Genomic DNA, 16343 nt, shown 5'->3' on the forward strand with positions numbered 1-16343 from the left:
TGAGTCCCTCTGAGGAAGGGTTCAAAAGAAATGAGAGGCATTTTCATTTTCTGCCTTGTGCCTTGGATTAATTTTAATGTCTAAAAATTATTTGTGTATGCCTTTGTTGTGGTTCATAGTCATCATGAAAGCAATGAGGGGTATATTGGAGGACTTGGAGAGAGGAGAGAGAACAGAAAAATGATGTAACTATATCATAATCTCCAAAAATAAAAGAAATATTAAATTGTTTATGTTTTACAGGCAAACACTACTGAGATGGTTTAGTCATCATAAAATTTATCCATATATCATACAACTCCATAGTGACACTCGAGAAATGGAAGGGTTATTAAAAAAATCTTTCACACTCAAATTTCCCTTGAGTGTTTTTATTTTGATTTGTTTTGAAATTCAAGGATTTTCCCAGATACTTACTGTCTTTCCTTTTTTTACATGTATTTATTATTTAGTGTCTGCCTGCCTGTCTGTCTATCTGTCTGCCTGTCATCTGTCTGTCTGTCTGTGTACATGCTTGCCCACATATATGGGTCAGAGAAAACAACTTCAGGGAGTCAGTTCTCTCCTTTCACCATGTAGGTCCCTAGAATGAAACTCGGGTTGTAAGCTTAGCAGCAAGCAGCTTTACTCATTGAGGTATCTAACAGACCCCAAGATATAGGGCTTTTTTTTTTTCAGTTGGTTTTTTCCCTTTGTTTACAAGACCTTAAAGATACAGCTATCGTATACATCAATCCTATCCAAAGCATTCTTATGCACCATTCATGTGTCCCCCTCCCCAGATCAATTAGAAAGGCTTTCCAATTAGGGATGGGACCAGCTTGATCTGAAGTGTTTGTTCTAACAACTTGGAGAAACATTAGAAACAGCAAATGGCACAAAAGACGCCCTTGGGGACATAGTAATACCTTTTTCAGCCATTCGACATGCAAGTGTGGATGCATGCCAGTGTGAATGGAGAATGATGAGGGTACTTGTGTAAGAAACAAAGGAGTGGATGGAGAGAAGACGGGAAGAGAGGGAGCGCCATCAGCAGGTTAATGCCTTGCTGCAGCACACAGGGCCCTTGCTTCCTCTATTTTGCTGCATCTCAAGTTGCCTCCAAGGGAGTTCCCAGCTGCTTCTCTAGTCACCATTTCATGATGGTTGCTTTAAACATGATCTCTTTTTATTCTTTTTGATTAAAAAACTCTGTTTTAAAATTTACTTATTTACTTTATTCTTTGAGAATTTCATACAATATATTCTATATTCTTTCATCTACTTTCTTTTTTGTTAAAATATTATTACTTCATTTTCCCCTCCCCCATCTTTCCTGTAACCCCTCCCATGCCTGCTCCCTCTCAAATTCATGGCCCTTTTCTTTAATTACTATTGTTACATAAATAAATAAATATATGAATAAGTAGAAAAACACAACCTGCTAAGACCATTTCCCATTGTGTGTGTGTTTTCAGGGTTGACCACTTGGGATTCAATAACCAAGTAGTATTTTCTCCGCCCCCCTCCAACTCCTACTATTCTTTCCCACGTATCCCTCTCCTCTTCATGTCCCCTTTTTAAAATCACTGTCTCCAATTAGTGTTTCCGATATACACATGGGTGTGGGGCCATCCACTGGGACACAGTTAACCTACCAAAGGCCACACCTCTTAAGAAAATTTAGACTCTCTAGTAGCCACCAACTACCAATAGCTCCTCATTTAAGCGTAGAACCTCATGGTCCCCTCCTTCGTGCATGCTGGAATGGTGACTGCAATGCCCTGTTTTTTAAATTGTGACTTGCAATTCTGTATGGGTTTATGTACTGGGAAACATACAATGATTAAAAAATAATTCAAAATCAATTGCATAACAAATATGGGGTGTTTCTGGCAGTGCTCATGCGTGTTGTATTGTGAGCTTTCACTTCAACCTTGATTCTGAACACACAGCCCATGTACTTTGCACTCTGCATGCCAATGAAACACTTTTTTTCTACACTGTTTTCTACACTTATGGAAATATAATGGCTCAATTATAAGAAAGACAATATTTTCTTACTATCAAACCTCAACATGGAAATTTTAAAATTTTAAAACAGTATACTTTTGGATTATACCGTGTTAAAATGTTTGATTTTGTTTTGTTTGTTTATTTGTTTGTTTGTTGTTCCATGAAACAGGGTGTGTAGCCTTGGATAGCCTGGAAATTTCTATGTACACCAAACTGGCCTCAAACTCCTAAAAATCACCTTGCCTCTGTATCTTGAGTGCTGGAATTACAGGATTGTGCCACCATGCCCCCTGGCTATAAGTGTTATGACTTATGGTGGCTTGAATATGCTTGGTCTGTAGGAAATGATACTGTTTAGAGGTGTGGAGTTGTAGGAAGAAGTGTGTCACTATGGGGGCTTTGAAACCCTGCCCAGTGTGGAAAAGCTAGTCTTCTCCTGTTTGCCTTCAGAACAAGATGTAGAACTCTCAGTGTGGTGGTTTGTATATTCTGAGCCCAGGGAGTGGCACTATTAGAAGGTGTGGCCCTGTTAGAGTAGGTGTGGCTTTGTTGGTGTAGGTGTGTCACTGTGGGTATGGGCTGTAATACCCTCATCCTAGCTGCCTGCAAGCCAGACTTCCCCTAGTAGCCTTCAGATGATGCTGAGAATCCTTAAGCTCCTCCTGTACGGTGTCTGCCTGGATGCTGCCATGTCCCCACCCTGATGATATTGGACTGAACCTCTGAACTTGTAAGCCAGCCCCAATTAAATGTTGTCTTTTAGAAGACTTGCCTGGGTCATGGTGTCTGTTCACAGTCATGGAAACCCTAAGACATGATTGATTGTTTAGATGAATAAAAAGCCCGAACTCACTTCCAAACACCCAAGTGGTATTGTCTAAGGTTTTTGTCCTAGTATATTAAGCAAGGGACAAAAGCCATGAGTGATCTTCAGGCTCTTAAATTATACTTTATAACTTATGCTCCTTGCAAAACTTATCTCTCCCTCCTCACCTGCTTGGAGTCTCTCTCAACAATTCTTAATGTGACAAATACAGCAGAGTTAATGGACCATTTTGGAGTGAGAAGTTACAATCTTTGTAAAAAATAGCCATTACCAAGTTGCAAAAACAATGCAAGCTAAATCAGACAGCCCTTCCATCCTCCACCACTCTGGTTTAGACAGGCTGGTTATAGTCTTATTTTTGAGACAATGTCCTACAATGGCATTGCTTGTAAGGTGTGAAATCAGTCCTGTTGTTGTTAAATGGCCCTTGGCAAGGCTATCTGGAAGTCCACATGGTAGGTGCACTCATTAAAGAATCATACATACTTCAGAGTCATCACGCCAAGGGAAGTGTTTGGGGGCATATTGGGAGAGTCTTAGCATGGCAGAGCCTCAGAGGGTGGCTAGGAGCACTAGTGAACTCTGTGCAGCACCTCTAGATGTCTGTAGTTTAGTGCCATGAGAACTAGTCTAAGGAGTGCTCCATAAAGGGATCTGATCCAGAGATAGCTGGGTATCCCCATGAAAGAGAAATAGGATGAGTGTGAGCGATGGCTGAGAGACAGCCTTCCTCATATCTCTGTGACCTCCCAGTGTCCTTGAGGGGAATGAAAGATGGATTGAGGTGGCTAGCTTGTTTCTGTGTTTTTACAGCAACACAAGATTTTACATTTAATCTCTTGTATGCTAAAATGTTCCTCTTCCTGAGATTTTATTATCCAGATCTGCAACCTAGGGGTGAGGCAAGCAAACTAGGCCAAAAGACTAAACCCCTGTATGACATGGACCATCCTGATGTTATGAAATGGACCACAAGCTCCTCATGAGCAGTAAGGCAGGAGTCTGATTGTTCTACTTCCTTGTGCCTGTTCTGGATCTAGCCCCAGCCCCAGCCGCTGACCCCATCTGGGCTTACTTGGACTCCATCACTTGCTTTTCCAGAGCTGGCTGCAGAGAAGACCCACTAACACTGCTGCTGGAAAACCTGGGCTTTAGCACTGCCACTTCTGGGATTTCTTCTGGTTCTTTCTTCTTCTTCTTGCTAAAAAAGTTCTTAAAGGCTTTAAACTTAGATTTCTTCTTTCCTGGAAGCGAGAAATGGACATGAAGCCAAGTGTGATGGAAGAAGTAAAGGGAGAAGAGAGATGGAGCCTTATTGGCAGGAAGAGGCTGGTGACTCCAGGTGCCTTGTACCTCTGGTACCCATCATACTATTTACTTGTTTGTGACACCCTCAGAAACGGAGTAAGCAAGTGTCTGCATTGCAGTGGGAAGTAGCAACCCAGGCCACAGAGTGGGGCCATAAGGCAGCCTCAATTCAGGCTAAACTCATACCCACTTGCTTGTCAATTTCAATGACTGAGAAAGCTCATCTGCATCTTATTTGGGGGCCTTCATGCTTGTACCTTTTGATTGCTCTACTTTGCTGTGTTTTGATTGCTCTACTTTGCTGTGTTTGAGTTTATTGGAGGGAAGGCTTGGGATGTCACTATATAGACTAGCTGGTCTTTAAAATCCTGATCCTCCTGCCTCAGACTCCCTATTGCTGATATTACAGGCCTCACCACCACCCTCATGTATGGCCTTATCTTTATTATTTCAAATATTTAAATCTAGGAAATTGGGGTGGAGGTGGGTTTGTATTCTGTAGCCCAGGGTTCCTGCCTGTGCAGCCAGAGGGGGCTGATATAGCTTGTGCTACCACCATGTAATTGGCCTTCCTTTTGAATCTTTTAATTTCTTAAATCTAGGAAAGTGTAGGGGTTAAAAGTGAAACAAAACAAAACAAACCCCTGTAGCCCAAGCTGTCTAAAACCTCTCTATCCTCTAGTCTCCACCCTTAGTTCTGATAGTACACGCCTGTGCCACCGCCTAGACCTGACTTGTCTTTTGATGTTTTAATTTTATAAAGCCACAAAATTCCAGAGGTTAAAAAACAAAAACAAAAACAAAAAACAGACCTCAAACTTTCAATCCTCCTGCCTCCATACCATGAGCACTGCTATTGCGGGCCTGTGCCACCTCCCCGGCATTGTCTTTTAAACTTCTAATGTCTTAAATCTGGAAAACTGTGGGGGTTTACAAAAATGGGGTCTCACTATGTTGTGGAAGACAGCCTCCCACTCTTGAGCTGCCTGTCTCCAAACCTAGATTCTGGTACAACAGCCTGTGCCACCAACCCAAGCAGTGCCTTCTTTTTTAATCTTCTAATTTTTTAAAGTGATGAAATTGTGAGGCTTTTTTAAATGGTCTCCAAATATAGCCTAGGCTAGTTCCATACACGTGGCCCTCCTTCCTTTACACCTCAAGGGCTGATTTTACAGGCCTGCCTGGGCCACCTACCAAGGCATAACCTTCTCCTTTAATGTTTTAAATTTTTGTAAATCTAGGGAAGTGTATGTGTTTCTTTTCTAAAAAGGCATCTCTGTGTAGCCCAGGCTACTCCTAAACTCCATCCTCTGGCTTCAGAGGTGGTATTGTAGGCCTGTAGGCCTGTGTCACCATCCCAGGCTTGACCATCTCTGTAAACCTTTTTAAATGTTTTAAGTTTAAGGAAATGTTTAATGTTTGAGGAAATTGTGGACATTAAAAACAACAGGGTCTCACTCTATAGCCTAGGCTGCCCTCAAATTTGGGATTCTCTTACATCCACACCCAAAGCGCAGGCACAGCAAGCCTGTGATTCCCACCCCAGGCCAGACCTTATCGTTTACTTTTAATTTCTTTAATCTAAGAATTTGTGGTGGTTTTAAAAAAAAAAACTGAGTCTTACTCTGTAGCCCAGGCTATCCTCAAACTTTTGACCTAGAGTTTGGTATTGTAGGCCTGAGTATATTGACTAGTTTTGTGTCAACTTGACACAGCTGGAGTTATCACAGAGAAAGGAGCTTCATTTGAGGAAATGCCTCCACGAGATGCAGCTGTAAGGCATTTTCTCAATTAGTGATCAAGGGGGAAAGGCCCCTTGTGGGTGGTGCCATCTCTGGGCTGGTAGTCTTGGTTCTATAAGAGAGCAAGCTGAGCAAGCCAGGGGAAGCAAGCCAGTAAAGAACATCCCTCCATGGCCTCTGCATCAGCTCCTGCTCTCTGACCTGCTTGAGTTCTAGTCCTGACTTCTTTCAGTGATGAACAGCAATGTGGAAGTGTAAGCTGAATAAACCCTTTCTTCCCCGACTTGCTTCTTGGTCATATTTGTGCAGGAATAGAAACCCTGACTAAGACACTGAGCTACCACTTCAGGCTTGGCTACATCCTGGTGATGTACTGTAGGCCACCTTGCAGACTAGGCCTTCTCTTTTAATTGTTTTTTAAAGATTTATTTATTTATTATATGTAAGTACACTGTAGCTGTCTTCAGACACACACCAGAAGAGGGCATCAGATCTCATTACAGATGGTTGTGAGCCACCATGTGGTTGCTGGGATTTGAACTCAGGACCTTCAGAAGAGCAGTAGGCACTCTTAACTACTGAGCCATCTGGCCAGCCCCTAGTTGGTTTTTTTTTTTTTTAATTTTTAAATCTTGGAAACTGTGGGAGTTTAAAAACTGAGGTCTCATACTGTAGCCCAGGTTGGCCTGGAACTCCCAGTTCTCCTCTCTACATACCCTGAGTGCTGCTGACATTGCTAGCCTGTGCTACCACCCAGGTTAGCTGGTGTTATTTAAGTTTCTAGTTTTTAAAATAAAAGCTGTGAGGGATTTTTCTTTAAAAAAAATAAAAAGGAAAAAAGAAAAAAGGGTCTCACTGTGTAGACTAGGCTGGCCTCAAACTCTTCATCCTCCTGTCTCCACCTCCAAGTGCTAGTATTCTAGGCCTTCATCACCAATCTTATAATCTTCTAACTTTTTAAATCTATGAAACTGTGAAGTGTTTTGTTCAAGGTTTTTGCTATGTAGCCTAGGCTACCCTCAAATTGTTGATCCATCTGTCTTCACACCAAGAGTATGGTATGCAGGTAGATACCACCACCCCAGGTTTGGCTTTCTTTTTTTAATTTTTTAATTTCTTAAATCTAGGAGATTATAGAGTTTAAAAGAAAACAGGGTTTCACCTCATAGATGAAGCTGCCTCCACACCCTGAGCGCTGGGATTATAGGACTGAGGTATATGTGTGCAGGTCTAATTGCTAGAATCACACTTGCAGTTTGGCGCTAACAACTAGCCCTGCTAGCCCTCTGTGGGGAAATGCCCTCCCTGGTCTACACTCTTTATCTTTTAGGTGCAATAAAAACACTCCCACCACAGCCATTTTGAATCAGTAGAAACCTACTTGAACCAGTTTGAGCCAGTCTGAGCCTCTCTGAAACCAGCTTGAGCCAGTCTGAGCCTCTCTGAAACCAGCTTGAACCAGTCTGAGCTAGTCTGACCCAGCTCCAACACACCAATCACAAATGCCTGCCCTTAGAGAAGAGGTGGGCCAAGCAGGGAAGAATCTGCTACATTTCCACCATTAGAGGCACCACCATCTGCTTTCAAATTACCCAGCCTATTGTCTCCGTTGCTTCAAAATCCCAGAATGGGAGGCAGGAAAGCAAAGCTAGAGATTTCAGAGTTGCAAACCCACTTCTTACAAACCAGCAAAGACAAGAGAGAAGCATCAGCAGACAGTAGCTCCATTTGTAACACAACCAGCAAACATGGAACAGCTGGGTGAACATAATAATAAATTGGCACTAATACTACCAAAAACTGGTAAGGCTGTAAACCACATTTGCCAATCATACTCATGATGTGAGCAGACAAAACCACGCTGACATACACTTTATCCTCCGAAATTAACAAGGAGACGTGTGTGCTAGAATTTTGATATGCATAGATTTTGGGTTTTCCCTCCTTTTTCATTCTTTGAAGGGAAGAAACAACCTACTTTCCCAGAAAGATTCAAAATACTTTAAATAATGCACATCACATCTCTTTCCACTAGGGGCGCTAATGGGTAAAGGACGTTTCCATTGTACCATTGAGTGCTAGTTGCTGTATGAGTGTGGAGATTGCATAGCTTTGCTAGCAGGGATTTGGGACAGCACAAAGAAACCAGGCTGGCAAACACAGTGCGCTGGATGCTCACTGACTCTAAGCAGTGGTTTAGAAGCAGGGCACCACCTTAAACAGTAACCAGTTGCTAAATACACGCTTTTGAAATCCTAATACAATCAAAGATGTTGGCCAGAGAATATACCACCTCCGGGGTCTCTGGTACTCTCTAGAGGGTCCTCCCACCTCCCACTCCCTGAGGCTACTTATTTCCATTCATTCTCTTGACTCTCTGGGCTTCTCTCCTGACCACACACCCATATCTGATCCTGTTCCCCTTTTCCCCTCCCCCTCGCCTCTCCCATCCAAGTCCCTCTCTCTCTCTGCCTCCCATGATTATTTCCTTCCCCGTTCTAAGTGGGATTGAAACATCCTCATTTGGGCATTTCTGCTTGCTAGTTTTTTATGGTCTATAGGTTGTATCCTAGGTATTCTGGGGTTACCTTAACCAAAATTCCCAGCATTGGGAAGAGGGAGCTCAAAGAGTCTACCTCCAGTAGACAGAGCCTCAAGTGGAGGGACAGGGTTACTAACCCACAGTCAAAATTCCTGACCCAGACTTGTTCCTGTCTAAAAGAACTGCAGGGACAAAAATAGAGAAGAGACTGAAGGAAAGGTGGTTCAATGTCCAGCCCAACTTGGGATCCATCTCATGGGGGGTGGGAAGGGACAGGGACCAAGGCCTGACACTATTACTGATGCTATGGTGTGATTACAGACAGGAGCCTGGCGTGGCTGTCCTCAGAGAGTCCCTACCAGCAGCTGACTGAGACAGAAGCAGCTACTTACATCCAATCTCGGGACTTAAGCTGGGAACCCCTATGTTGAGTTAGGGGAAAGACTGAAAAAGCTGAAAGGGAGAATGACCCGGTAAGAAAACCAGCTGACTCAACTAACCCAGACCCCAGGGAGCTCCCAGACACTGAGCCACCAACCAGGAGCACACACGGGCTGGTCAGAGGACCCTGGCAAATATATATCAGAGGTCTACCTGATCTGGCTTCAGTGGGAGATGATGTACTTAATCCTCAAGAGCCTTGGGACGCCGGGTAAGGGGGAGGCCTGGTAGGGGGGAGAGCACCTTCTCAGATTCAAGGGAGAGGGTGAATTGGATGAGGAACTGTGGGAGGGGGGACTGAGAGGGGGCAACGACTGGAACGTAAATAAATAATATAATGTAAATTACAAAAAGATGTTGGCCAGATATTTGGGTATTATAAATACACCTTTCAAGTTTACTTTTGCAAGAGTTGCTTTTAAATTTCTAGAAGATGATCCACAAAATGCTGGTTTTCAGAATCCACTGAAAATACAAAGGGTAGTTAAGTAGGCAGATAGGAGTAAAAAACTTACCTTTATACCCAATATTTAAGTCACCTATACGCCTATAACTCATGTCACCACAAGGTGTCACTGTTATAGCCAGTGAGCACATAGCTGACCACAAATGCTGACAGCTATCTGGCTTTCTTTAACAAAGCCATTGATTTCTATGTTCAGCCCAATTTCCAAACAGCAAGAAACTTTCAGCATCATTATACAACAAAGACCAGAATGAACGTGTCACGTGTCACATGTCATGTGTCATGAAACAGCCTCCAGAAAAAATCCCAGCTAAATCCAGTGAAGAAATTGTTGCTACTGTTTCCTATGTTTGCTTATATCATCAAGCATGCTTGCTTATATCATCAAGCATTCCATCTGGGCTGAGCTTAGCTTTAAAATGCATAATAGAGAAACAATGACCTTGTTCTTTTGCCTTGCGACTTAGAAAACATACACACACATCTAACTTTTCCTCCCTTCCATCTCCAAATGGCCATTTTATTGTCTGGCCAGCACTAGTTCAAAAAACTATGTAATCTTTTGAAAACTCTAGAGAATAAACCAAAAGTATTTCCCTCTCCCTACCCTTCATCGAGACTTGTACACTGCTGCCTCTTCTGTAGGCATCAGCACCAGTCAGTTGGTGACGTCATTAGGTCTGCTTTGGAGAGGAGTCACGTCACTTACTCATTCATTCGTTCATCCACCCATACATCCATATAGCCATTTCTTAAATATTCTGGAGTGTCTAATAACACGCTGAGACCCCGCTAACCAAAGATCAAGGGCCTTCATGGCACATGGGCAAGCCAGTACCCCATACTTCACACATTCAGTGAACTTATGCCTACAGGAAGCCAGGAGGAGGTTCCACTCTCCACCTTTCTAAAGACAGTCTTTTGAGTCATACAGAAAGAAAACTCAACAAACAAAAGAAAAAACCCAAGCCAATTAACTGTTACATCTGGTTCTGTCTTCAAAGTCAACTCTTACAGTGTCTCATAGTTCCTTTTCTGAATGTGCTTTTGGAAGAGAAATGGTGGGTGTGGCTCGTATTATTTATTTTTCTTAGAGATTTATTTATTTCATTTCTATGAGTACACTGTAGCTGTCTTCAGACACACCAGAAGAGGGCGTCGGACTCCATTACAGATGGCTGTGAGCCACCATGTGGCTGTTGGGAATTGAACCAGGTCCTCTGGAAGATCAGTCAGTGCTCTTAACTACTGAGCCATCTCTCCAGCCCGGCCCATATTAAAATTAAGGTACATGCATAGATAAAAACTTCACAATGAAACCCATTACTTTGTATAGTTAATATACACTAATAATAAAGAAGGAAAATACAATCCGTTTTTGTAATTTGTAATTTACCTCTCCATTTCATTCATTCCACTCTGGTTCAGCCATCTCTCATGGGTAGATGAACAACTTAGCTAATGAATACACATTTGAGGAAGTTTGCAAATGAGATTTATTTTAATCTAATAATTTTATTTTAATTAGCATACAAAGTATTAGGTTTCATTATGACGGTTTCAAGTGACGCTTCTGTTGTTGATTCTCCTCCCATTTCATCTCACCATCCGATTGTCCCCACCCCTTTCCACTCCCAGCAGCCTCCTCCATTCCTCAACACCTCTTCCCTAGCCCCCCCCCCAACACACACATCATGGCTGCCTTCCTGCCGTCACGCCCACATATGCATAAACATTACAAGCTAGGATGGGCATATGAGGCCTTTCATAATCTGAATTTACATGCCTGTGGTGGCCTCTTTTGTTTCTATTCCCTTTACTCATTACAAATCCTTCGCTTGGTTGAATCTGAATTACTGTCTGCAATGAAACCTTTATGGAGTCCATGGCACTGTGGTTTATTCTTTCTGAATAAACAGAAATACCTCTACCTTAGCGAATAGAAGCTTCTACAAAGACTTCAGACCTTTCAACTCCTCCCCTCTCATGCCCCGCCCTCCTTCATCCCTCCATCCTCTCTGGGTCTAGCAGCCTCCATTTTGTTTTTATGTCACATGATTTCCATTACAGTTTTTTTTCCTGCCTCCCCCCTCCACCTTCCCCTTTCTAATGGTCTTCTTTTTTTAAATAAGACTGAGTTCTTTTTCCTGATGGCAGTACACAGTAAATATGGTTCTAGTTATTAAGGTTTCATTGGGTGACTTACCCTCCTCTCCAGAGGCTTCAAAACCTTCCATACTGCTGGATACTTGAGTTAATGACTCAGCCACAGCACCTCACTAAAAAAAAAAATCCAGAACAAAAGAGGGAAAGATGAGTCCTTTGATATATAGGATACAAAACAAAATCATTATGCCTTGCTAATTATCCTTTATCCTCAAACTATTCAAGAAAATACATACGAACGCAATTGCCCAGTAAGGGTAGGCATCAAAAAATACAGTAATCCTAATAGTAGGCAAGTACGTGGATACACAGGCTATCTGGCCTAGGGCTGCTGGGAAAAGGGCGTTGCCAGGAATGATGGATGAGGAATCATTGTGACACTTGTGGCCATCTTTGTGAACATGGCGGAACTTCCCAGCACTCCAACTTACGAAAGACAAAGGGAGAACAAAGAAAAGGAGGTATTTTGGCACCCCTGAACCTCAGTGCCACTATGAGAAGCAATTCTGTTTAACCCCAGCGTTCCGTCTGAAATTTTTCTTGAATACAGGCCTCATTTCCTTCAACTGATCCTAACTGCCCCACCGACATCACCACCAGGAACTACACAGTCAAGCAGGACAGGTGCAACATCTCTCCTCTTCACCACACTGGCTATCACAATAAAATGAAGAAAGCTCCCCTTTGCTGCAAATCCTTTCCTGTTACCTCCCCATATTTCTCGGTCGTGTTAGCGCAAACTCTAAGCGGTTTTTTTTCCTACTTACTCTTTCTGTGGTTTCGATCAGAATTCTCCCATGCTGGTCCCCGCGAGAGCTCCTGCCTCGTTCCCCACAGCAGAACCGCTCTGGCTAAAGCCAGGCGTCCCAAAGTGCTTCTCTGCCTCCCAGTACCCCTTTTAAAAAACATTTGTATCAGTTTCTGTTCAGAACAGCACACCCCCCGAATTTTCCTCTTTTCTTATTGGCTGGTCCTTCTCAGGCACCTCTAATGGCCTATTGTCCTAGCCCTGATTTTGAAACATGGCATTCCAGCCCTTGTCCTTGGCCCTCTTCTTTATCAACAATAAAATCCTAGCCCAGCAAATGTTAAGAGAAGCACAATTGTAAGTCACATACCCAATTAAAAATTCCCTGGCATCAGCACTTTAAAGAGCAACCCCCAAAACAGGTGAAATAATTTTTAATAAGGTATTTTATTGAATCCAATTTAAACAAAAGATTATTTCAACAAGGAATCACTATGAAATATTAATGGTATATTTTACATCTTTCTTGTCACACTAAACTGTCACACCAGTCACATCAGCCCCTTGCTCTGCTTAAACTCATTCACCAACTTTCTGCTGCTTGAAGGTTAAACACCCTTCTATATACTTTGGGGCCCCCTTGCACCTCTGTCTCCCAAAAACCCCTGTACTCCTATTCCCACACCGTGCATGAGCCATTTCCAAAACATACTGTTATTTTGCTTTATCTGAACTGTACACAGCCTGTCCATCATGCCTGGAATGCCATCTTTGCAAATGTTTATTCCCTTAAGTTCCCTCATGTTCTTTGTGACTCAGACATCCATACCTACTCCCATCATGCTCCTTACCATTTGCATATACATCTTCTATATCACCCTGTGGACAGGGACAGCATTTTGCTTATCTGAATACCAGTATTACATAGTAGTACCAAGCACACAAAGTGTTCACTGTGTGGTTCGTAAGGATGGATACAGGAATATACAACTGGAGGATAAAGTCTGAGTCAAGGCAGAAAGTGTTCCTCTTGTTTAAATGAATGGGAAAAATTTGAGACACATTGCAAATAAAGAACTTCTTTGCATGAAGTTCTATGAGAAAAACTGGTAAGACAAGGAAGAAAAGAAAAAACACATATTTTTATACAGATGTCTTCATGTAAAGTGGTCATTAGCAAGTCTGCTAATATGAAAAGCAAAGATATGAAATTGCATTGTTGATTCATTTTTTAAAAATGCATGCTGGGTGAAATGTCCCTCAGCAGAGGAGCATGAGCACAACCCTGAATTTGATCCTAGCAACACACACACACACACACACACACACACACACACACACACACACGAATGAGAATGGAAAATGCACGTTTTCTTCCTAGGGCTACCCTCCCCTTCTTCCTGTCTCACTGAAAGGTTGTGAATGCTTTGAAGGTAAAACAAAGAAAGAAGGCCTATCTTTCAGGCTTGATGAAGTTGTTTAACCATGGCCATATTGAGTTTCAAGGATTCAGAAAACTTTGCTTGTCAGGTCTGTCTCCTTCCCAGAATGGAGAATGTTGCTGCGATGGAGTTAGTCTTATGTCCTCAAAACCATTCAATAGCCTCCCTGGAGGGTGTGGGTGAGGGAACACTCCAATTAGTTATCCAGTGCCAAAGACTCAACACTGAAAACAGTACATGAACTCAGCAGATTGTATTTAGGAATATATGTACATATTCACACATATATGCATGCCAAAACAATTAGTGAAAAAGGAAGCCATGAATTTGAAGGAGATCAGGGAACAGTATAAGGGAGGGCTTGGAGAAAGGAAAGGGAATGGAGACATGTAGTCATTAAATTAAAATGCCAAATATTAAAAAAAAATAGCTATTTGGTAGGATAAATGCTTTGCATGTGGTCTGCAGTAGACAGAATCCTTAAATAGATCTCAAGCTTTTAACTTCCCATATATTTCTTCCCCTGAGGTGTGGGTGCGCCTAAGCTAATTATGTGAGCCCTGTAAATGAGGATATAGACGATGGCTATGGAAATCAGACATTTGAAGCTGTCACAGATGCTTTTGCTATTGGCCTTGACAGACCCAATCGTCATGGTGAGTGGCAAAGAATGGCAGATTGTTTCATAGCTGAGAGCAACCTTTGGCTAACAGTTATCAAGTAATCAGAGACCGTATAGGTAGTCGTGGTGGTGCATGTTTATAATCCCTGCACTCAGAAGGCTGAAGCAGGAGCATGGCTTGAGCTCAGAAGCTTGGATTAGCCTCAGTGTAAGGCTTTGGATATTAAGTGTTCCCTCAAAGGCATTGTTGAAGACAGGCTTGTGGAGAGAATAATTAAGAGGTGACTCACCAGGCATGGAGGTACACTCCTTAAATCTCAGCACTTGGGAGATAGAGTCAGGAGCATGTCTACGAGTTCAAGGCCAGCATGCTTTATAGAGTGAGTTCCAGGATTACTTTGAGAGACTAGATAGATAGATAGATAGATAGATAGATAGATAGATAGATGATAGATGATAGATAGATAGATAGATAGATAGATAGATAGATAGATAGATAGATAGATGACTGGAACTTGAGGACTCTGGAGTAATAAATGTATTCAGCCACAGATTTTTAATTTGATGGTATTAGAGATAGGTGATTGAAACTTGGACACAAAATCTGAAAGAGGGTGTTACTAGGAGTATGTGTCAAGAGCAGTGGGCCCAAATTCCTCACTAGTCTTCTCCTCCATTTCATGTCTGAGGTTGTTTGTTTGTTTGTTTGTTTGTTTGTTTGTTTTTTGTTTGCTTGTTTGTCATGGTTAATACTATTATAGTAACTAACAGTCGATAATGAGTTCCTAACAGTCAATAATGAGTTCCTAACAGTCAATATATGAGTTGAGAGAAGTGAACCTCTCAAAAATGTAGGGTAGGAACCTGAGTAGAAGAAAGAGAAATGGGTGTCAGGTGTCAGGCCCTGAATTTCCATCAGCTACTTGGAATCTGTAGGGTTTGACTCAATTCCTCCCTGCCCTTACAATTCTAGAGATACCAGAGAGCAGAGTCAGCAACTCGGGACTAGGGAGGGGAGGGAAGCACTGGAAGCCAGCCACTCCTGGAACCTTGGATGTGGAGGTGATTAAAAAGAATGAGAAAGGAGGCAGAAACCTGGTCCCACACTGGACCATCTGTACCCTTTGTGAAACAATTTGAAACTTTTTGGTTTCATCTTGAGAAACTTTAGCCCACAGTGTGGCGGTTGGAAGACACAATCTGTGAATTACCTCGTGGTCTCAACAAATAGCCTTTGTTCTCTCAGCTCTGTGTGGTGGGAAATAGAGTGTCTCTGAATAAGTTTCATGTTAAGCTGGGGGGATTGCCCTAAAGAGAGGAGATTCTGCTATCCCCAGTGGGTGCATGCCCAATGAAACAAAAATGCCTCCCAGAAAATGAGATTCCTGAACCTTCTTCATTGGGGTGATACTTGTAGGTCAGTTGGTCCTCTAATTTTCTCAGATCTTAATCCATAGGTGTTCTTTCAACTGTGAGATGGGGAAGCTGCTACCTCACAGAATGAGCAGAATGATCTGAAGGCACTCTGGATCCAAATGTCTTCCTTTACTCTACCCATGGCACTGCCTTCTGCCTTCTTTTGCCTTAAGTAGCTCCTGGTAGACCTGTTCCCTTGAACCATACAATGTTCGTCATCAGGGCCTCCTCCCTTCAGCACACCCAGAGTGTGTGAATACACACTGTGTGCTTGGATCTGTCTATTTTAGATGCTATGGAAGCAATAGCAAAAGAAATACTGGATGTTTGCTGTTTACTGGACACTGAGCATGTACTGACCACAACCAGCCAGGGAAGATGTGCCCCCCCCCCCGGCTCAATAGTGACATGACTGTTTCCAGGGTAACCAACCACCTTTTGATTGGATGGATGTAAGGCTCATTTCACAGGGAGAATTCAGACATGGCAATATAAACCTGGCCAAAAGCTCATGGCTGAGGGTGGATGTTATAAACCCTAGAAGGAAATCTATTATTGTTGTTTTGATATTGGGCGTGGTGTCAACACGATCACAAAATATTGTATGATAGCATTTTCCATTTTAAAAA

At 42.4% G+C, this 16343-nt stretch overlaps 1 protein-coding gene across 4 annotated transcripts in view; it reads right to left on the reverse strand.

Moving 5' to 3' along the window:
• Positions 1-16343, reverse strand: part of Gm14569 (predicted gene 14569) — a 91449-nt gene that overhangs the window by 57893 nt on the left and 17213 nt on the right. For 2 of the 4 annotated variants that reach the window (XM_030251182.1, XM_030251181.1), the window contains exons 1-2: positions 12254-12362; positions 11527-11599 (exon numbers count right to left, since the gene is read on the reverse strand). Coding sequence is in view for 2 of the 4 variants with exons in the window: in NM_001370943.1 (NP_001357872.1) it covers positions 3897-4065; positions 11527-11557 (200 nt within the window). In the remaining 2 variants the exon portion in view is untranslated. Of the gene's footprint in view, positions 1-3896; positions 4066-11526; positions 11600-12253; positions 12363-16343 lie in introns of those variants that run through there. The other 2 variants (NM_001370943.1, XM_006541412.2) reach the window with 2 other exon arrangements.

The sequence above is a fragment of the Mus musculus genome, chromosome X, assembly GCF_000001635.26.
Source record: "Mus musculus strain C57BL/6J chromosome X, GRCm38.p6 C57BL/6J".
Taxonomy (NCBI): domain Eukaryota; kingdom Metazoa; phylum Chordata; class Mammalia; order Rodentia; family Muridae; genus Mus; species Mus musculus.